The following is a 22,001-nucleotide window of genomic DNA, read 5'->3' as shown; positions in this document are numbered from 1 at the left end:
GGGGGGGCGGGGGGGGCATGACATAACGTTAGAGACTTGATTGAACAGAATTAAATAACATGAAAATTAAAAAAAGTTTTACATGTGCCAAATAATTAAAAAAAACAAACAAAATAATTTCTAAGAACATCTACTCTAATGCTTGATTTGGCCCTTTATGGTAAATGTTGACCTGAAGCTAAAGAACTGAAAATGTCTGTTTATGAAGTATAAACGATTAGTATTTGAACAATATGAATCTCTAAAGGCAACAAATAAATTCAAAATACTGCCAAACACTATTAGCACTTTAGCTACACCTAATGTTTTCTGTTAAGAGGACCTGAAATAAGGACATGGAACGTCATGTGTTTCATAGGACCCAGAGCCAGTGAACAGAAATCTCATGTTTAATAGCTTCATTTCATAACAAGATTGATTATGTTAGCACATATTTAAAACTTTTTACCCTAGAGGTTGGTTATAGTTCCCCTTTTATTCCTTTATTTACAGGTGAGTATAATCGTTTCTGGCACTGTCCAAGAGGCTTTAGCCAGCCCCAAAAGGAAAGCTGCTCTCATTCCAATTTATTGCTTCTTTTTTTCCCCATTATCTCTTTGTACTTGTAAAAGTGGAGGCATGTATTTGTGATTATCAGAAAGTCAGAAGTAATGGATAAATAAGGTAACAGATGAATTCGCTTCACTTTGCATCGTGATCACATTGCCATGCCCAGTCACCTCCCAGAGAACCAAAAACAACTTCAAGTACTGTGAATAAAGTAACATTACACATGACCAACCTTCTTTAAAAAAGTTTTGTTTTTCTTCTCCTGTTTTTCAGACTAAGGCAGAACCTGAGAGAGAAGCATTCTCGGCATGTGGCTGACCTGAAAGCATATTATGAGTCTGAGATCCAAATCCTGCGAGACAAACTCAAGCTTAGAGATCTGCCCCAGGATTTAGAGAAGAGCAACCATGCGCTCACAGAAAGGTTTGCATTTATGGACTATATTTTCAGTTAAAATATTATTGTTCATTATATTGAGTTGGAGTAAAAAATTTGTTTTATATGTACAAGAAAAATAAGCAGGGATGATACAGTTAAATGTAGAACCAAATCACAGTCCCCCTCAGCGGGTTAACAGTCACTTTTGGTTAGAAATAGCCAATAAGTGAACTGTTGTTTTTGATGTCAAGGGGTTCAAAAGTTTAACACATTTCTACATCTGTCAGTGCATTAACAATAGGGGACATTAAAATAGGTACTCCATTTAGGATGATGTAAAGTTGTGGTTAAGATTCTGAAATTAAAGGGGAAAAGGTGTCAAATCGAACTTGAATGATATTGAATTCATATTCTGAATTACCAAGATGCATAAAATCCCGTAGTATTGCTTTTTAGATTATTTTCATGCTTTCATTGTTTATTGCTATTTATTTACAGGTGCAGGCATCTAGAACAGGCTTTGGCTGAGGCCACCACCCGTATTCAAGAACTAGAGGCAACAAACAGCTCACTGGAAAAAAAGCTGGTATGCTTTGCTATTTATTTTATATCATTTTTACCCCTTAGCCGTAAAAAGCTGATGTGGTATTGTCATCACCCAGCAGGGGACATGGACACCCAAGTTGTGAATGCGATAACTCGTTAACCAAGCAACATACAAGTTTCAAATTGATACCATAGGTACACTACTAGAATTCTCAACAAGTTTGGTCATAGATCAAATTTTTTGAAAATCTTGTGAATGCGAAAATCCGTGTTTACGTGTTCATTTATATTTATTGGGTTTTAATTAGAATGTCTTTTTAATTTGTCACTTCATCAAGGATGTTTTCTAAAAATATGTCAATGGCTATGAAAGTAATCTTTATTCCATATCTTCATTTTGATGTCCTTTTTTTGTCATTAGGCAGAATGGCCGGAGCGCTATGCTGTAGCAGGTGCCACTGTGAAATCTTTGCAACAGCGACTGGAAGAAAGCAAACATTCGGCCAAAGAAAAGGACACCCTGGTGGCGCGTTTGAAGAACCGTGTACGGCAGCTGGAGGAGGCAGCGCAGAAAGCCTGCAGAGAAGCAGATGAGAAGGAGGTCAGGAGGGAGAGAGAGTACAAGATGCTGCAGGATGTAAGTGTGAGAGAACAGAATGACATGAAGACATGATAACAGTCAGAAAACTGTCACATAAACATAAACATCCTCTTATTCACTGGATGCTGGTAGCATCAGTACTGAGGTATTTCCTTTAATCAGGCAAGTGCACTGTTGTTAATGGACTTGATAATTTGTGATAGTTTACTTTATCTGCAGTCAGCTAGCTCTAGGTGTTGAGGAATTAGTTTGCAGCTGAGGATGTATGTAAGAGTTTTTTCTATGTTAAGAGTGTTTTTTTTCAAGGATGTACCAGTCAGGTTCATCTGATTACTATCTGCTCCAGTATTGATCCTTTTAACCTCATGTTGGCTACAGCCAGATGTTCTCCAAAGCAAGGGAGTACAAGCAAATGTCTTTCACTTTATAGTCTACATATAATTTTTGTGTAATACAGTTTCTGCCACTTTCATGACTGGTCTTTTGAAACACTGGACAGTGTAGTATCGGTGGATTTTTAAAAAAAACAACATAATTCTGAAAGTACTATTAAAAAATATTAAGTCTGTCACACAACACAGTTAGAGAACTATTTACACTCACATTCACACTTTTAGGCAATTTAGAATCACCAATGAACCTAACCCCACTAGGTGCATGCCTCTGGGCTGTGGGAGGAAACCAGAGTACCCAAGTGTAGAACATGCAAACTCCACACAGAAAAGCCCTGGCTAGATGGTGGATTCGAACTCTCATATTTCTGCTGTGAAGCAACAGTACTAAAAACCATGTCACCATGCTGATCTAAAACAAAAAGCAATTGTATTTTTTGCATTCATTATCAAATTATAACATGTTATAAATCAAGCTCATTATTTTTTTTTACAGAGGTGCACTTTTTGCACTAAAAACTAAACTCCTGATCAACCAACAGACTATGTGGCTAGATAACTTATGCGTAATCTATCTAACGGAACAAATTACATACTCCTTTAGATTTCAGAAAGCTGTATAAATTTAGTATTTAAACAATGAAGAGGCAGTGTTATACATTGGTGGGGTTTTTTGTTTTGTTTGTTTGATTTTTTTTTTATATTATTTTAAAAAAGGACATTTGCCAGTGCTATAGTATGTATAGAGTGTTTAAAAATTCAGTTTAAAAAAACCAAACTATTAAATGACCCCATGTTAGCCACCACATCCACCTCATTTTTCATTGATTTTAATATTGATTTTTCTTTCGTCTGAAGTATTGTCAGTACTACTGTCACATTTTCAGAATTTTGTATTAAGAACAAAAAAGTAAATCACTCTTTGTCAGCACTGCAGTAATGCTGGCGTCCAAGGTTAAGATGTCTGTGGTTTTGTTTCCTCAGCTGCTTGGAGAATATGATTCTCTGATAAAAGACCATGAAGGATTGAAGGTAATGATTCTCTCACTGAAATTTACATTAAAACCTTATTGGGATTATTTGATTTGTTTGACTTCATGGAGTTTCCCCATTTATTTATCTACAGAACAACCTGGTGTCAGCAGAGAATAAGCTTGTTGATTCCAATGATCAGATATCTGAATTAAAGAGGTGAGTGAAGAGAGTGACGGTAGGTGAGCTGGATCTAAAGGTTAAAAAGTCAAGACTACCAGCTTGTTTAAAGGTCACTTTAGGTCAAGGTCAAAATGTTACAGTGTTATTGGTCTCCGGCCTGTCAGTGTTTCATTGTCACTTGCTGGTTTGAGCATTTTTGTGAAAGGGCTGCAGTGGTGGGTAGTATTCAGCAGGGAGACGGAGAAAAGAATATTAATCGATAAAGCCTAATGATGATCCTGTTAAAAATAGATAATAGTGCTGGCCTCTGATGCCTCGGCAGCATTGTCTCCTTGCAGTTTCCCCTTTGCCTGCTAATTGATGCCTATAGAGGGAGCACATTGATAAAGTGTGCCAAGTTTTCAATAAGAACAGATGGTAGTTATAAATTGGAGTACTTTAGCTTATCTGTTTTTGAGTTAATAACCTAAAGGGTAAGGCCTACATCAGCATCCACTGAAATAACATATGACCTTGTGTGTAAAGAGACTTTGGGGAACCTAAGAAATGTTATATTTTTTGAATACACAGAAGATTTTAAAAATAGAAAATGTGTAAGCTGCTCTAAGCGTCAAGGACTAATGGAGTCACAGTGCAAATGTTAATTACTATGATCTGTAAAACAGAGGAGCAAATTACAGCCAGGCCTTGATGGTTGAGAGAATTTTTCTTGCAAAATGTTGACATTAAAGAGGACCTAATATGCTCATTTCCATTTTCATATTTTTATTCTTGCACTGGACTAGAGTAGCGTTGTATGACTCACAGTTCAAAATAATCCTACTTGAGCTTAAAGAGATGTTGTACAGCCCCTCTGTCCATACATTGTCTGAAGTAGCTGTCTGTTCATGTGATTGGTGGACCCTTAATTTCAAATTTAAAAAGCAGATGGGTGAAGCTGCTGTGTGTTTTATAGCCTCACAATAATTAACATTTTATTTGGAATTTATTTACAATCATATATTATTGTTTGCACTTATTAACATTGTTTGCTGTTTTCAATCAATCCATCAGTCATTAAAGTAAACAGCCTTGTGCTGTGTAGTGAAAAAAGAAATAAATGAGCCAGCATAGCTTGTTGTACCTGCCTTTGAAATACTTCTATGACTCTTTGAATCTAAACAGCGTTGGTTTAGTTATTTCATGTGTATGTTTGTGATTAAACCCCTCAGAGTGATCTCTAAGCTGGAGTCTCAGGTGAAGCAGTTGGAGCATGAGAACCAGGCCAGGGCCCGTTATGTTTCCCACAGTAACATACAACCTTCTGGAGCTGGGTAAGCACAAAAAGTACTGAAATCCTTCACAAGGTGTAATCATTAATGTCAGGGACTCCACCTATTAAATAAAATCAGAATCTTTACCTGGTTTAAATGTGTTTGATTTCCTATCAAGGCCATCTTCTCTGATACCTTTGACGAACAGAGGTGGTATTTTTAAAGCATTCCATGGACGTCCTGTTGAATGTGCCACTGTGATACCTTCTGGTCTCTGGACAACTATTTTTAGTGCTGCTATTTTTAGTCCCCTCTACATATGCCCTACTTATGTCCTGTTGCCACCTGGTTTGGCCACTTTCATTGATTATAATGTTGCAGGATGTGCTCTGCAAACATTTAGACGCTTCAGGACTGTACAGTAGAACTCCAATGTGATATGGAACAGATTTGATATGGGACTCTGTAACTGTTAATAAAACAGCGAGCATTCTCCTTTGTATTGATCACCATCTTGGGTCTTTGACAATGTGAACTCTTCTACTAAAAATTCTTGTTTCAGATGTGGTTTTTGCTTTAAATTGCCAGGGTCACAAAACTTGATGATTTGAGTTTTGAAAATCACAACCAGGAACATAGATTACGTGAATCTTTACTTTTTTTTTATAATAAACAAAAGTATGCCATCAGAATAAGAATGATGAACTAATAACTAAAGATTTTCTTTAATGTTTTTAATCATGTCTCTCTTATTATAGCTTTCCAATTTAAGTTCAAATATTTTGTAAGTGCAGTGCTTACAAGGGGTGTATAAACTGATGCGTGCCAAATTCTTAACCTTTTAACGTGTCCACAGCCTTTTCCACCATCCGGACCTCCTGCTGTCACCCAGTAAAGGCAAAGCAGAGCCAGATGTCACCCACAGAACGTCTCCTCTTCTATCAGACCAGCTAAAAAGTGTCAGAAGACCTAATCAATCAACAGTCCACAAAAGGGCATCGTATCCACTAAATGATCATTCATCGGGAACAGGAAGCTCCGTGGACACCCCTTCAGCTGCTGGGAGCTGGAGGTGTGTTTCTGATTGTTGAGGATGTTTTTTTTGTTTTGTTTAGTACAACTGTAAGTGATTTACAGGGATCTTCTCCAACAGGTGTGCATCTCCTCCAGAGTGTGAACAGTCTGTTCTTCAGATCAGACACCAGGAGCAGAGTGCTGGCCACCAGGAAGCTAGTCACAGAGAAGGATCCTGTGCCCTGACACCCATGATGAGGGCCCTGATAGAGCTGGAGGAGACTAAAGCCACAGATACCCGGGCCCCCTGTAAGAACAGCTCCACCAACCATAGTATGACTCTCACACACACATTTACAAAGGCCACTTTAAACTGAGGGACTGTCTGAAATTCTAAGCAGCTAACCATGAAAAAAAATGTTCCTCAGTCCTGTAGCTCAAATCAGAAAGAGTGACTCCTGGAAAACAAGCTAATTGAGAAAAAATGAGAAATTATACAGCTGCTATATAGCCCAACATGTCAAACGAAGATTTGTGGCCAAACAGTTTGGTCAGACCTCAGTGTTGGTTTTACAAAAGCAGCTACAATTAAAAGGGGGTTTCTTACTGTAATCATTCCTCGATTTAGTACACTTTCAGTACATGTGACATTATTTAATTTGTGGTGATTCACATTAAGTTCCAGGATTTTATTCTTTACTTTCAGGTCTTCTGTAGTCACTTGTCATTTCTTGCTTTTCTGTCTGGAGATGGCTCACCTTATACCTTATTGCACATCCTGTTGTTAAATCTTATACTGGATGCACTTTTTAAGCTGCTCTTGGATTATATTATGTTTTTGTCTCTGTAGGGGTCAGTAGCCAGAGAACCACTGTTGGGTTTGTGGAGAGAAGATACAAAGAGCCAATTCAGGAGCGCGCTGGACTTCTTCACAGAGAGAAGGAGTTGGTTAAACCTCGAGGAGTTGTGGCTGGAGCTGAACATGGAGGATCGAAAAGTCGCAGTGGAGCAGAAAGAGCTGCTGCTCTGCTAAGAGCTCAGAGGAGTCTGTCTCCAGAGGGCCACAGATCCTCCTCACTGCCTCCTCCAGCACACCGAAGCATACCCACAGCTACACCCAGTAAGAGCTTCCAGTCATTCTACCTCCATTTAGGGGTGACGGTGGCTCAGGTTGTAGAGCAGGTCACCTACTAAATGGAAGGTTCAACCCCCGACTACTCCAGTCTGCATGCCAAATAGCCTTGGGCAAGATAAGAACCCCAAGTTGCTCTCCAATTCATCCATTGGAGTATAATTCTGTGTGAATGTTAGATAGAAAGCACTTACATAGAAAAACATATATGAATCAAGCAAGTTGTATTTAACGAGTGCTCAGAGTAGAAAACAGCAAATATAAGAACAGTTACCATTTAAAGAGGAATCAAAAAATGAGTAAAATCAAGTGTCTTGTTTAATTTTTTTTGGTATGACTTAAGATGTATATACTGTGTCTGAAATTTATGGTAGCAATCAGATGGCTTAGTTGCCTTTGTTTTCTGTATTGGCTTCACTACTTGCTGCTATAATTGGTTGACTGGTATTGTGATTACTGTAATAAGTTGTACACTGCTGGAGTCCACTGTTTGTCTGTAATTTGAATTACTTTCATTAATTGGAAACACAAAACACAAAGACATTGTTTTTGGGTCTGTCTCCTGTGACGCACTCAGTGTGATAGTGTTAATAGGGCTGTGTGAGCTTTACTTAGTGGTACGCTCTTTTCTTCCATTCAGCAAAGAGGGAAATGTTACTCATGCCTCTGTCTGCGAAGTCCAGCCCTAAACGCAGCCCGACTGAAAATTACTCCACTGCTTTTGGTCACCCAATGCCAAGAGAGGAATACCTTCTCCACAGGTAAGAAACATACATCACATTACCTTGTATTGTTGCGCAAGTTCTCCGTAAGCCGTGTTTGAACAGCATTAACATTACAGGGAGAGGGGGAATTAAGTATTCACTGTGCTTCACAATATTTTAACTAGTGATTCTTTATTTTAAACCATCTAGAAATAACGTAATATGAGCTCTCCCATATGGGCACGTTTTTACATGACCTGAACTTTCTTTATGTGCCAAAATTGATGCCACAAAAAGAGCACAACAAAATAATTCAAAAAAGATTTCAATAAATCAAAACCTAAATAAAAACAATAAAATAAGTTATTTTGCATCTGTCCTCATGTCAGTGGAGTTGAAACAGATATTAGGGAAAGTGTTCTGCTGCCTGTGCAGTAAGCTGTACTGAGGGTACACAGTTTATTTTCTATATCCATTCATTATACATTCACTACCTGCCTTTTAAGTCTGATGTCATTAGCTGTTTCTGGGTCCAAACTCCTCTTCAGCTCCCAAACTCAAAGAAATACTGTGGTATCACCGAGTTAAACTGAGATAATCCATTCACAATATGAAGTTAGTCATGTGAGGCCGACAGTGATCGCTGACTGTTCAGATTAAGCAGAACAAGATACAAAGCATTAAAGCGTTAAAAAGACAACAGCCTTTATAATCCCAATGTAGTTTGGACCCCGAAGCAGGGTTCATATGTCATCACTTAACAACCGGATAGCCACAGTGATTCTCTGACACTTTCCTCTGGGAAGTAATATGGATGTATTTTACAGCCTGTAGGTCAATATTCAGGTCACAGAAAAGTCCCATTGCAGTAACCTGTCTGGTGTTGCACCATTTTTCTCAAGTAGTGCAGTCACTGTACATTTCTTTGTGCTACTCGGATTAATATGACTATCATTCAAAATGTTCTGAAGCCAGGTACAGTCATAATGTGGTCTGGGAAGCAAGTGTAAGATCTGTATGAAACACATCAAACTACACTCAATATGTTCCCTTTGGGTCCTAAATTGAGCTCACCAAACCAAATGATAGTTGGAATATTGGAAAAAATTTTTCACTGCTACTACACAGTGGCAGGCTAAAAAAAAAAGAAAACAAAAAACCCCCCAAAGCCTAATGCTCGGGTATCTCAGCTCAGATCTTAGTTAGCTTGGAGAGAGATGTGTCAAAGATTTTGGTGTGGGTGAGCTACCGTCGAGAAATATTAGCAGTGGAGCTCTGGCATCTATTAGTGAACATTATTAGTTGCACCATGTCACAGAGGACAGAGTAACCCTTGCGTCATATATTTGTCGTAAACACTGCCTGCTGAGATTTACCACCAGGTGTCATCCCACTGCTCCCTACACACATTAAAACCTTGTAAAGAGTGTCACACAGAACACAGGTTTGTTCAAAGTCAGTTAGAGCATGAAATGAAATATAAACACCTCACTGCTTCATCACATAAGCCCCTGAACAGCAGCTGTCACACTTGTTTTTTGTTGAATTAAAACCTCATTGTGTGCTGTCTACAGGCCTGACGGACAAGTTGACAAGAGACGTCACTCATTCCACAGCAGCAGTCCCAAGAAAAGACTCCAGTTTACGTCAACAGGCAGAGAAGATGGTAACATATTTATACGCACAGATACAGTTTTTTAGAAAATTCAGTTAAGTACTGCTTTTTTGTTGTTTGACCAGATTTATTGCATTGTTTTGGTGCTGTACTCCTACCATAAACCAGTTTAAATGATACTGAATAACAGGGTGATTATTTATACTTATCTTTTAATGTAAGAATGGATGGATGATGACTCTTTTAATATGCGATGTAACAATAAAACCTGATACTTGATTGATTTGAATTGATTTTCCGTTGGGCATTATTTATTTTAAGGTTTTGCTTTAGAGTGCGAGAAGGTACATTATAATTAATTTGTTATATTAATTACACTAATCTTCACTACTTCTGTTATTGCTGTAGTAACACTTCAGTAACTTTCTTTTTTTCTTTTTTTTTTTTTGCACACATAGCAGACAGTAGATCTAAAACAGTGACCAGTGAGTGTATTTACTGGGAGCATATTAATAATGTTTTTTTTTCCTTTCTCTGCCAGAGTCCTCTGGTGGTGAAACCCCACAGGATGAAAACTCCCAGCTGGGTTGGGAGGAGCAGGGAGGCTTTAGTGGACCTGACCCGCAGGACCCCTGTGAAGACTCAGCCTCACTTCACAGAATCCAGTCACTGGCGGAGGCTGAGAAACTGTTTGACGAGTTGACGCAGGAGAAACAGCAGGTGAGAGTTCAAAGGCATGTCACAATATGCAGTAGTATCTGCTTTTTTATCAAATCAGTGTATGTATGTAAGTGGAACACTGGTGTCTTTTTAAAAATGGTGTAAAACGGTAAACATGCACGTGAAGTTTTCTGATGAGTCTGTAGGTGTGGGGGGGCTAGTGAATGGTATTTCTCAGTGTTAGCCCATTAATGAACTGGTAACAAGTTAAGGGTGTACTTGGTTTTACCCTAAGATAATCTAGTCTCCCTGCCTCTAGATAGATGGTTATTAACAAAAAACAAACAAACACATGAGCGTAGTAACATTCCAAAATTTAGCTTCCCTTATAAGCTGTTGGGACATGGCAAACATTGATATTAACAGCCTTTATCTCGCCACTCTACAACAAAGAGTACATGGGGGAACCCACCCAGCACTGGGAGAACATGAAAACTCCACATAGAAAGTTCCCAGCAAGCCAGTGGATTTAAATCAGGACTTTCTTGCTGTCAAGCAACAGTGCTAACCACTGTGCCACCCTGTTTGCTGTCCAATTAACTAGAACACCTGTCCTTCTGCTTTGGTATTAGGATTTCCTCTTCCTCTCATTTTGGGCAGACTTTGTACTTTATTGATTTGTTATAACAGCTTGTGATACAAGTGCCCTGTTTTTAACCTTTTCTTAATATCTCTTTGATACACTTCCAAGTCATAGTGATTGTTTCATCACTTTCTGCTTGTAATTGCAAAAGGAAATTTGCAATTATTTTAAACACCAGAATGTCCAGTGTTTGCAAGGGTGTCAAGAGACCCTTGCATCTCTTGACACATAGGCCAGGATTCATTGTTTTTACAGAGCTGCTAAATGACTTGTATTTTTAGGAGGTTTATACCCCCCCCGTCTCTACCTTGCTGACATGGGAATATTACTCTGCGTTACACATGAGTCCATTGAATGTGTTTCATGTGAGAGGTATTTAATTAATATCATTATTTTGGGTCATACATGATTAACCTCTGAATGTGTGATGTACAGATTGAGGCAGCTTTGAGCCGGATGCCTGGTGCAGGCGGCAGAGTGAGCCTACAGACCAGGTTAGATGAGGTAAGGCTCCACGGAAACCATCCAAATATTTATTATTATGTTTCTAGGATTTATTTATGGTGGTTGTTGATATTATTCATACATTTTAGATTTAGCCACCAACTGCTAAATGTTGTTCAATACTTTGTTTTTTTATTTAAAAAAATAAAGACCCAGAAAACATTGCCATCAGTCTGAACTGTGTCGTATGCAGGGCTTTTTAACAAACGTTAACATACTGACACTTTAAATAAAACTGCTAAACCTCAACATGTTAGTATGGTAGTATGCTTTGTTAGCATTTCGCTCAAAGCTTACCACTGTGATTAGGTAGAGACTCTGAGCTGCTGTCAACCTTGTATAGTAGATTCTGCTTTGTGGACCAAACTAAATGCATTAGCTAATTAGAATCATTGATTCTACTGTAGGGCTGTTCGATATATGTTTCGGATGACAATATGAAAATGTCTATCATTTCATATTACACGATCGTTTGTTTTGTGGTTTATGGCAATATCTTTTCATTGTTTTGATGGTCACTGTAGTGGCTATATTATTTTTTTAAAGTTCTATCTTTCTCTTATATTTAAAGATGGAAAAGCGACGGTTTTTATGCTTTGTCGTTAGCAACCACAATGGTAAAACATTGTGTGGCTCCGCCGTCTGCTTGTTTATTTTCCACATAAACCTTTCACAATAAAGGTGAAGCTCCTGTTGAGGTTTTTTGAAATAAACTGAACATGACCTGACAAAAGCAGCAACAGAGTGATTGTAAAAAAACTCTTAATTTGCATTTATTTTTCTGACTGCCCACGGGTAGAAGCTGTCCTTTAGTCTGTTGGTTTTGTACCTGATGGATCTGAACCTTATTCCAATTCAATTCAATTCAATTTTATTTATATAGCGCCAAATCACAACAAAAGTCGCCTCACGGCGCTTCATAGATACAGAGAAAAACCCAACAATCATATGACCCCCTATGAGCAAGCACTTTGGCGACAGTGGGAAGGAAAAACTCCCTTTTAACAGGAAGAAACCTCCAGCAGAATCAGGCTCAGGGAGGGGCAGCCATCTGCTGCGACTGTTTTCCAGAGGGCAGGATGTTGAATAGATGGTGGTTAGGATGGAGGTGGTCTTTTATAATTGCCCTGGCTCAGGAGAGACATCTAGAGCTGGCAATGAAGACCAGGGTGAAGAGTGGACAGCCGATCACCTTCTTTGCAGTTCTGATGACCCTCTGGAATCTATTCTTATCGGCCAGCGTACCACACAGGGATGGCATGCACCAGCACACTCTCGATTGTGGCACGGTAGAAGGACACTAGTAGGTCAGTCTGCAGCCTGTTCCATCTCAGAACTCTCGGGAAATGAAGGTGCTGCTGGGCTTTCTTCACCAGGGCTGATGTGGTAGTTGTCCAGGATAGGTCCTCGGAAATGTGGGTACTGAGGAACTTAAAGTAGGACACCCTCTCCACATAGTCACCTGTTATGGAGAGGGGAGGGGGATCAGTTAAAATAGTTAAAAAATTTCTGCTGGGACCTCCCAGACAAGTCAACATCCCTAGAGTTAATACAATTGCTTAAATCAGATACTAATGTATTGAACCTGCTAACTTACTTTTGAAATGGCTGCCACTGAACTTTCTGCTTTCTGCTCCACTTCCACCCTCAGGTGGCTTTAGAGAATCGTCTGGAGAGGCTGAACCGTGAGCTGGGATCCATCCGAATGACCCTGAAGAGATTCCACGTCCTCCGTTCCTCGACCAACATATAGCAATGTCTGTCTTCTTACTTTAGTATTGATTCTACAACTTAGTGTCTTGGTTTTATACACAGCACTGATTGTCCTCCCATCTTTTTCTGTGCCATAAGCCCATCTGTACAGTGACTCCACAGCATCTTTTTATACCTCTTACTTATTACTCGGGGATATTTTGTATATGTATGAAAGATATAGCAATTTTTTGGAGTATATTTTTTAGAAAAGCACAGATTTGTACAGTCGTTTACTTTTTTAGCCACAGAAATATCAATATTAATATTCTTTACTTGCCATATTCAGGAGTAGATTTTTAAATCGGCTCATGTTTCAGAGTAAATGTGAACAATCAAAACAAATGTTTCCAGCAAAGTCATTTATCCACTTTGGAACTATCACTGCCTTTTTTTCTTTTTATTTTGTTGTGGCTCTTTTGTTTTTTAAGTTTTGAATGTTTTTCCATTTGACATGTGTTAAGGTAATTTTCTTCAATTTGTTGCTTATTTATCTTTTGCTTTGGGCCAAACTTATTGATCTTGAAGGAAATATTTAATTGAGCCAAATCAGGTTTTTTTGTGTGGCTTTTTTGCTTTATGTCTGTAAATTATTTTACAGTAATGGTCCATTCCGAAATCGAGTAAAACCAGCACACACACATTTCCACAGAGTCAAAACTCGAGTCAGCTGTTTTTCAATGATGCTTGTGCATGGAGGTTCTTGCACTGCTTCCTTGTTGTCCTGGTTTTCCTACAATGATATGAATTCACTGGAAATGTAATATTGTTGCACAATAAATGATGCTTTTTGTTAAAAATAAACCAGTATTTCTCTTTGTTTATGCCTCATCATGTGCATTGCCTAGTGGCTGTTATTCAGTATTATTTACATAGAGCCCGTTTACAAAATTTATCTCAAGGCACTTTACAGTATATTCTCAGGTAAAGAACTTACAGTATTAGAGAAAGACTCCCTGTTGATCTCCATTGAGCATGCATTTGTTAATGGTGGGGAAAAAGAACTCACTTCTATGAGGAAGTACTCAGTGTACTGTGGAAAGGCCCCTGGCAACCTAAACCTATAGCAGCATTATACAGCATGACATCATGTGATGCTCAACTGAACTGTAGAACTGTTGGTTCCAATGATTTGTGCCGCTTGTACTGAAAAATTACATTTTTCAGAGGCAGGAATCAGCCAATCAAATCAGATTTATTTACTCTAGTCAATTGAGGTAAGTGAGGTAATTGCTCTAGAAGTTTAGTGTCAAAGAGGAGATCCTGGCATTGAGGATTCACTCTGTTTTGTATACAATGAATAACAGGCAGTAATTTAAGACTAATGAAAGATCGGTTAGCTTGCCTGATTAGATTGTTGTTGCTAGGATTACTGTATCTACAAAGCACCACCATCCCACAATTAAGCACTGAGGAAATGCCTATATGCCTCCCAAGTTTAACTAGGAGCTTGGTCCACGCCATGGGGGCCTGACAGTCATATACTCTGTGTGCCATTCATTCTCACATTTGCAGGGTTCCTATGTCCTTTATTTCTGTCCTCCTTTTAATTTTCATCTATTTGCAGCATACTCACAGTGTCTAAACCCTATTCTTACACATCAGCTAAAATTTCATACTGTTAGTGATAAGAAGTGTGGGGACCAAGAAATATGTTGCTTTCCACCTGTGGCACACTTTGTATTTTACCATTTTGTAAAAGTCAAATATAAAATGATGTTCTAATACTGTCTGGATGAGAATACAGGGCTTCATATAAATACCCATATTTTCAAAACTGTGGTGTCCTGGTCCCCTTGTTCTTGGTCGATCTCGTGCCACTCCACTTAATTAAGAAATCCTGTAAACGCCCCTGCTTACTTGAACACTCTTTCAGCAGTAATTTCGCAGCTGGCACAGGTGACCCACTAGAGGACGCCTTTCTCCTCTGTTGCTCTGCAGAAAAATGTCCTGTTCTGTTATTACTTTTACCCGGCATGTTATCAGCAGCCACCGGCAGCACACTGCGCTGCAGCGGAAAGCCCGAACAGGACGGCCGGGTAGTCCGCTGTGGCGTTGACAGCAGCTTTGACAGGCGGAAACACACCGGGAATGAGCGCTGTTTGTGGGGGGAAATCAGCAGAACGAACACCGCTAACACTTCACTGTACAATATATGAAAGATAACGCTGTAAGACGGCTTGTCTCCTCTGAAAATCCTCTGAAAAGTCCGGAGATGTGCGCGATATGTTGTCTGCAGACAGACCGTGACTGCAGGTGAGCCGCCGATCGCCCTGATGCCGCAGTTGTTGACCGATTGTACGGTGTCACTGCTAATTAACGCTCCTATCTCTCATTAATTCCACTAATGGAGGCGATGCAACGTTTAATTAATTCCCGCATTATTTGTGGGAGCATTGATTTGGGCTGCAGAGGTCAGGTGGTGTCCGTCATAAGCAGTGCAAAACAGCTAAGCAGCATAGTCTACATATATTATGACTGGTGTGAGGGGAATGATGTTAGTCTGTCTACTGTGGCAACTTGCATGACATAAGGGACACCTGTGGAGACACATGTAAAACGTTGTAAGAGCCGCCCCATGGCTGCTGTTGTGTTGTGGGTTGATCTCCTTCCGTCTGCAGTCATTTCGTGCGTCTTTGTGACTATCCTTTTTCTCGATTGCATCTCTTTTTGGTCATTTTGTGTAGGTGCTTTGCATATCATCGTTGTTTAGTGCGTTGTTGTGGTCATTTCCCTCTGTTTTTCTCTGTCTTCTTGTCGTTGTTTTTCAGGTTTTTGTCTTCTTCTTCTTCTCTTATTAAATCCGTGATTGATTAGATGGTTTTGTGTTTTTTGTGCTTTGTTTTATGCGTTCTTGTAGGTGTTTAATCTCTGCAACAGTTTGTCGTTTCTTTGCACACCCTTTACTTCTCATAGCTTTTACCTCTTTGTATTTGTTTTTGGTCTGTGTGTATATATATATATAATATATATATATTATCTCTGTGTGTATGTTTGTGTCTCTTTTTGCCTCCATGAAGCTTTTTGGAAGCTCTGATTTCTTTGCAGTGTTTTCCTTAGTTATTGTATCTCTACGTGTCTCTTTAACATCTTTTGTTACCTACTTTAATTGCTTTCTGTGTATTTCTCGCTGTTGCATAATTGGGCATTTTTGTCTATTTTCTTGCTAATCAGTGAATTATGATATATCTCTCTTTGGCTGTCTCTCTCTCACTCACATATACACCTTTACATTACACCTGTGAAAATGGAGAAAAATGGATAGATTAATGGAGGCCAGAGAATGTTTTTTTGTCCATGGCAGCAGCTTAATAGTTCGAAACGTTTTTGGATTTCCAAAAAAGTTTCGAACTATTATGCTGCCGCCATGGACAAAAAAACCACAAACAAATAACCCATCTGCTTGTTATCACTCCTATCACCAGATCCAGTGCCAGATGCATACTGGTTATGGATGTGCTCGTCCTATTTCCTCCCATTTTAGGTTCATTTTGAATGATTTGAGTGTGTTTGTTAGTGTGTGTGTGGCAGGGAGTGAAAGAAGATGGAGCCTCACAGGATTTGATTATCTAGCCAAAATGATTAGGTTTGCTTTAATGAATGCTGTTAGGAAGTAGCCACTGCAGAAAGAATGAGTCATATTATTGATTGCCACTTGCTCCTTCTCCTCCTCCCTCTCTCTCCCTGTCTTGTCGTCCATCTATTCACTCTTCCTTCTCTGTTTCTTTATGTCATCTCTAGATATTCACATTATCACTTCCTTTTTTCCTTGTCATTTTCTCCTCTTTTAATTTTTCGTTTCTTTTAAAGGATATGCCACATTCCCTCCCTGTCCGATGTCTACAAAGATTTAATGTGAAGTGTCATGTAGCCAGAGTGACAGTTGCATACCAGTAAGGAGGGAAGAGAGTGGCTGGGGAGTCTTGGAAGAAGGGGGAGGCTGGATGGGGGTCTTGTCACGAGATGCCACGTCATCACAGTGTGTGAAATCTATTTTTAGCAGCATAAACAGAGGGATTCCAGCCCACTGATCATGGCTTTGCAGTCAGGGCTTTGAGGTGGGAGACTGCCAGAGCGTGAGATGCTGGATGTGAATGAACAACACCTGTATTAAGCCCTTTTTGTCTGCCTCCACCGTCACTCCCCTCCCCTCCCATCACCTCGGCCTGTCATAATGAACACTGCACTGTTTTGCTTTACATGCATTCACATGCAACATCCTTTATGTTTTCGACTGAAAAATCTGTCTCAGTTTTTTTTCAGCACTACAATCACACAGTGATGAATCTACCATCACTTGCTTCCATTTTTGTTCACACACACTCAAGCCCAGGGATTGTACGAGCACACAGTTGCCAATATCCCTGGCTGTTTTGTAACTAACTATGTTGTCTGGCATAGATTTATCAGTTTCTTTGCCTTGCAGAACCATAAAAGTACAAACATAAAGAAACAATCCAAATGCATTTGATTTTTATTACCAGGAACACAGTAAAGTGTTTTGCCAAACAACAATAGAGACAAGCGGAGGGACAGAAACCAATGAATAAATTGGACATAAAATAATATAGAACCAGTTGCTACTTTATTAACAAATAAACATGTGGTATTATATCATTACAGAACCCATTTTAGTTTTGATTTTAGTTTTTTTTAGTTTACTAAAGTCATGCTGGTGAAATGTGAGGACTTTTACTCAGAACTATTTCTGTATCCTGGTGTTAGTATTTTTCACTGACATAAAAAAAACCCTATTATTACACAGCTGACACAAACACACATATAGGAAATATTCAAAGTAGCCTGACATTGTTAGGGTTTACAGTGAATTGATGGTTCCCTGAACACATCTGAGACCAAGTTGGCAGGCTAGAGAGGGGGGATTGTTCTGGGAATTGAAAGCACTCAGACTAATTAACAGTCCCCCAGCTTTGTTCAGATCTAGTGAGGCGTTATGTCCTCGTTAAATATTCACACAGGTTTAGGGGTACGAATGAGACACAGAAAAATCAATAGATTTTCGATACACTCTGCTACTTAGTTAAGAGTAGTCTCTGTGAATCAGTTTTCTCAAAGCATACAATGAACATTCTGTTTTGCATTTGGCATAAATAAGGATTGCAAGACAGAATTATAGGGTGGCTGTAGCTCAGGTGGTATGCAGGTCATCTACTGATCGGAAGGTTGGTTGTTTAATTCCTGGCTCCCCCAGTCTGCATGCCTTGGGCAAAATGCTAACCCCCCACTTGCTCTCCAATGCACTGACGAAGCATAGGGTGTGTATTTGTATGGATGAGTGTGGCGTATTGTGTAGAGTGCTTTGAGTACTCCAGGAGAGTAGAAAAGCGCTATATAAGAATCAGTCCATTTACCAATTACAGCTGTTTTGTTATATAGATTGAAATGTATTTTTGCTGTTCTGTCTTATTTTCCTTTGGCCTTTTATCTCCTTAAATCCTCCTGTTGTAATAAATGCCTGCTACTACTTGGATGAGGTTGTTAGACCAACTAAACACCAAGAAAAATAATTCCCTATCCAAGGTGCCTTGGTGCCTTTAGGGTGATCCTGTGGGTTCCATGATTGTGGATACAAAAGAAGGCTTTTACCACCTGGTTGGACTAGATGAAAAGTTGGACATAACATCTGGAGCTGAACAAAAGCAAATGCACAACTGGCAAGAACTGCAGTTCCTCTAGCAGCCACTAGAGGCTGACTCGAAAAGGGAGTTGATTGCCATACACTCCCATTACACAAATGTCCAACTTTACAGTATTAAAACACATGTTTACAGTCTGGTACAAATGCTTTATGGGTAGTTTACTCCTTCATAAAAATTCAGAGTGGGGTGAATTTGCTTTAAAACATAGTTAGGGCATTTATTGCTGACTGTAAATAGTCCCAAAGTCTGCTAGAGCAACTGTGCATCACTGAATTGGACTCCTTTACTGTAAATGGTTTTGCATTCTGGAGCTGTGTAATGCACTATATGACTAACATTAAGGCTTGCTTGTGGTAGAAGTTTGTGCTTCAGTTTTGGTGATTGATTATTTTATTGGTCTGTTAGCTAGCCCTAATCTGCTGATGTGTCTGTCTCTGAGTTGCATCTGTACAGCCTACCCATGCAGTTTCCCAACCAAGCTTGCTAGCACAGCAATTTTTTATCCATATGTAGTCACTTCTGGTTTGAAAAACAAAAAACAACTTGATGGTGGCTAAAAGACAAATGTTGAGTCTGGTCCTGGTGGCTACGTCCATGTTTTATACAATGAATGCATAAATGTCTTAAGAAAATTTCAAGTTGGGAGTATGACATCGTCCAAAATGTGTTGGTATGCTGAAACAATAACAGTTCCATTCACTGGCACTACGGGCCCAAGCCCAAATCCTGGACCCCCCCCACACACACACACACACACACACACACTTCACCAAACTTTACACTTGGAACAATGCAGTCAAGCAAGTACTGTTCTCCATCAGACTGCCTGATGGAGAGGCAGGATTCATCAATCCAGAGAGATAATTTGAAGCCCACATGAAGTCTGGAGGTCTGTAGCGGCTGACTGCAGGAAATTGGTGGCCTCTGCGCACTATGTGCTTCAGTGTCTGCCGACTTCAATTTGTTATTATACCTCTAGCAGACTGGAATTTCATGACTGGACTTCCTATCACAGTATCCACGCTGGAATTTACTTCCATGATTAATGAAATAGTCATAGCTCATGGAAGTGATTGGAACACCTGAATACAATGATTTGGATTGGCAATATAGTGTAGGTATGATCTCTGTCCTACCTGCTACTGCTGCTCCGTGTCACCCCAACTTCAGCATATTAGTCAGCCTCTAAAGCTTGGAGGTGGGTCAAATGCTAATGGCCCTGTACCGAGGTATACCATCCTCTTCCCTTAATCTGTAGGCTTTCAAATCTTAACAGCAACCTTGCACTTCTATTTTCTTTTCTTTTTTAGTGATGTCTGTGATCACCCGGCTACCCCCTCCAGAGCCTTACACTCTCTATCTGCAAGTAAGCCGCAAATCAACTTCTCACTAGTTACTGCTCTCCCTACACTCTCCCACTGTCCTGATGCACATCCGGGAGGGGATAAATGGAAGAGTGCATTCAACGCAGCACACCTAAGTCATTTCGAATATCTGGTTATGTTGTCTCACTAATGCCCCCTGTGGTTTTTCAGACACTAGTTAATGATGTATTGAGGGACAATGCCTCCTGGAAAATTGGTTATATTTCAAGGTAGAAAAATGTGAGTTCCACTTTCCTTCAGTAACCTTTTCTGGTTATATTCTGGCAGGAGACGGGTGAAGACCGACCCAGCAAAGATTCAAGCAGTGAATGAATGGCCCACTTTCGCTAAGTTATACCGTCACTTCATTCGGAATTACAGCTAGGTAGCTGCACCACTCACTCACTCACTCACCATTTCTGGTCTCCTGAAGCAGCCTTCATTGAATTGAAACAAGGGCCACAAGCCAAGCTACAGCATTCTTCTCACGTCGCCTCACTCTAGCCAAGCGAAATTATGATGTGGGCAACTGAGAGCTGTTTGCAGTAAAATTAGCCATTGAGGAATGGTGTCACCTATTAGAAGCAGCCGAACAACCATTTACCATTTGGACTGATCACAAGAACCTAACTTAACTAAGAACCGCCAAGAGGCTCGATGACAGCCAAGCCCATTAGCTTTTTTTTTTTTATTGCATTTTCTCTATTTCTCTACTTCCTATTGCCCAGGCTCCAGAAATGTCAAGCCTGATGCCTTGTCCCGCCAGTTTGCCACCAACAATGACCCACCCGAGACTGCCACCATCCTCCCTGCCACCTTCATGGTGGCTTCATCTCCTGGGAGGTCAATCCACCAGGCTCTTCAGGATGAGCCTGACCCAGGTACCAGTCTACCTAATCACTGCTATGTCCCCATTCCAGCCCTTTCAGCAGTCATCCATTGGGTTCACACCACCAAGTAAGTAGGTGTAAGTAGGACTATTTCATTAATCAAGTGTCACCACTTTTGATGGGGAACAGAAAGAGATGTTAAAGACTATGTGGCCGCCTGCTCCATCTATGCATGAAGCAAGAACAGCACTCAAGATTCGATTCAATTCTGTCACCGGCCTGCCTTCTTCCAGGAAGTCCGTAATTCTTTCAATATTTAATAGGTTTTTCAAGTCAGCTCATTTTATTGCTCTGGACAAACTCCCTTCTGCCTCTCAAACTACCAGGCTCCTGGTTGGTCATATTTTCAGTCTCCACAGTATCCTTACAAAAATTCTCCCAGACAGGAGTCCTCAATTCACTTCACAGGTCTCGTAGACCTTCTGCACCGTTCTTGGAGCCAAGGTCAGCCTCAGCTCTGGATATCGCCCACAGTCCAACAGCCAGACTGAGATGCTCATCCAGGAATTTGAATTTGCCCTCCACTGTGTCACCACACTAAACCCGGTAACCTGCTCTTTGCATCTTCCTTGGGTAGAGTATGCACATAATTCACTTACCTCATCTACAACTGGTCTCTCAACTTTTGAAGCCTCTCTAGGTTATCATCCACCCCTGTTCCTTCAGAATGAGGTTGATTTCGCTGTTACTTCTGTTCAACACCACTTGCAACGCTGTCGTCACATTTGGACTCGGACTCGGGAGGTGCTACTAAAGGCCGTTGTTTGAAAGCACTGCTACGTGGATCGACTAAGAAGACCTGCCCCTAATTTTACTCCAGGAACATTCCCCTCAGGCAATTTTCCAACAAGCTCGCCCCATGCTATTTTGGACCCTATGAAATTGAGTCTGTCATCAGTCCTATGGCAGTTAAACTTAAACTCCCTGCATCCATACGCATAGATCCTATGTTCTACTTTTCCCAAGTCAAGCCGGTGCGCTCCAGTCCTCTGTCATCTGTTCTTCACCAGTTTGTCAGCTACCTCATGGTGGTAACCAGGCCTCATTCCATGTTTATGCTATGTGCTTAACTTGATCGCTTTGTGCCTTCAGTAACCTCGTCAAGCCACTGCGTAACTCCTCGGAAGTTAAACAACTCAAATGCCTGCCAGGAGGCTGCCCGTCGTCTTCTCAGGAATATAGGAAAAGC

The 22,001-nt window shown here is 40.1% G+C and overlaps 2 protein-coding genes across 5 annotated transcripts in view; both read left to right on the top strand.

The window, feature by feature from the left end:
- Positions 1 to 13,702, top strand: part of LOC102302716 (M-phase phosphoprotein 9) — a 26,995-nt gene extending 13,293 nt beyond the window's left edge. The window contains exons 11-24 of one of the 2 annotated variants that reach the window (XM_005946291.2): positions 823 to 972; positions 1,426 to 1,513; positions 1,895 to 2,110; positions 3,451 to 3,498; positions 3,593 to 3,657; positions 4,833 to 4,934; positions 5,731 to 5,946; positions 6,028 to 6,197; positions 6,739 to 7,008; positions 7,661 to 7,781; positions 9,299 to 9,390; positions 9,881 to 10,059; positions 11,078 to 11,146; positions 12,798 to 13,702. In XM_005946291.2, the coding sequence (XP_005946353.1) occupies positions 823 to 972; positions 1,426 to 1,513; positions 1,895 to 2,110; positions 3,451 to 3,498; positions 3,593 to 3,657; positions 4,833 to 4,934; positions 5,731 to 5,946; positions 6,028 to 6,197; positions 6,739 to 7,008; positions 7,661 to 7,781; positions 9,299 to 9,390; positions 9,881 to 10,059; positions 11,078 to 11,146; positions 12,798 to 12,899 (1,888 nt within the window). In that variant the 3' untranslated portion in view covers positions 12,900 to 13,702. Of the gene's footprint in view, positions 1 to 822; positions 973 to 1,425; positions 1,514 to 1,894; positions 2,111 to 3,450; positions 3,499 to 3,592; positions 3,658 to 4,832; positions 4,935 to 5,730; positions 5,947 to 6,027; positions 6,222 to 6,738; positions 7,009 to 7,660; positions 7,782 to 9,298; positions 9,391 to 9,880; positions 10,060 to 11,077; positions 11,147 to 12,797 lie in introns of both variants that reach the window. The other variant, XM_014341345.2, reaches the window with a different exon arrangement.
- Positions 13,703 to 14,864: 1,162 nt separating this feature from the next.
- Positions 14,865 to 22,001, top strand: part of LOC102301009 (membrane-associated phosphatidylinositol transfer protein 2) — a 65,755-nt gene continuing 58,618 nt past the window's right edge. For all 3 annotated transcript variants that reach the window (XM_042228723.1, XM_005946288.3, XM_042228722.1), the window contains exon 1: positions 14,865 to 15,154. The gene's annotated coding sequence lies outside the window, so the exon portion shown is untranslated. The remainder of the gene's footprint in view (positions 15,155 to 22,001) is intronic.

This window comes from Haplochromis burtoni, unplaced genomic scaffold (genome assembly GCF_018398535.1).
Source record: "Haplochromis burtoni strain Fernald_Lab_line unplaced genomic scaffold, NCSU_Asbu1 Contig_344, whole genome shotgun sequence".
Lineage (NCBI taxonomy): Eukaryota > Metazoa > Chordata > Actinopteri > Cichliformes > Cichlidae > Haplochromis > Haplochromis burtoni.
Note: the sequence above shows the minus strand (reverse complement) of the source record. Positions and strands in the feature narration are given on the sequence as shown.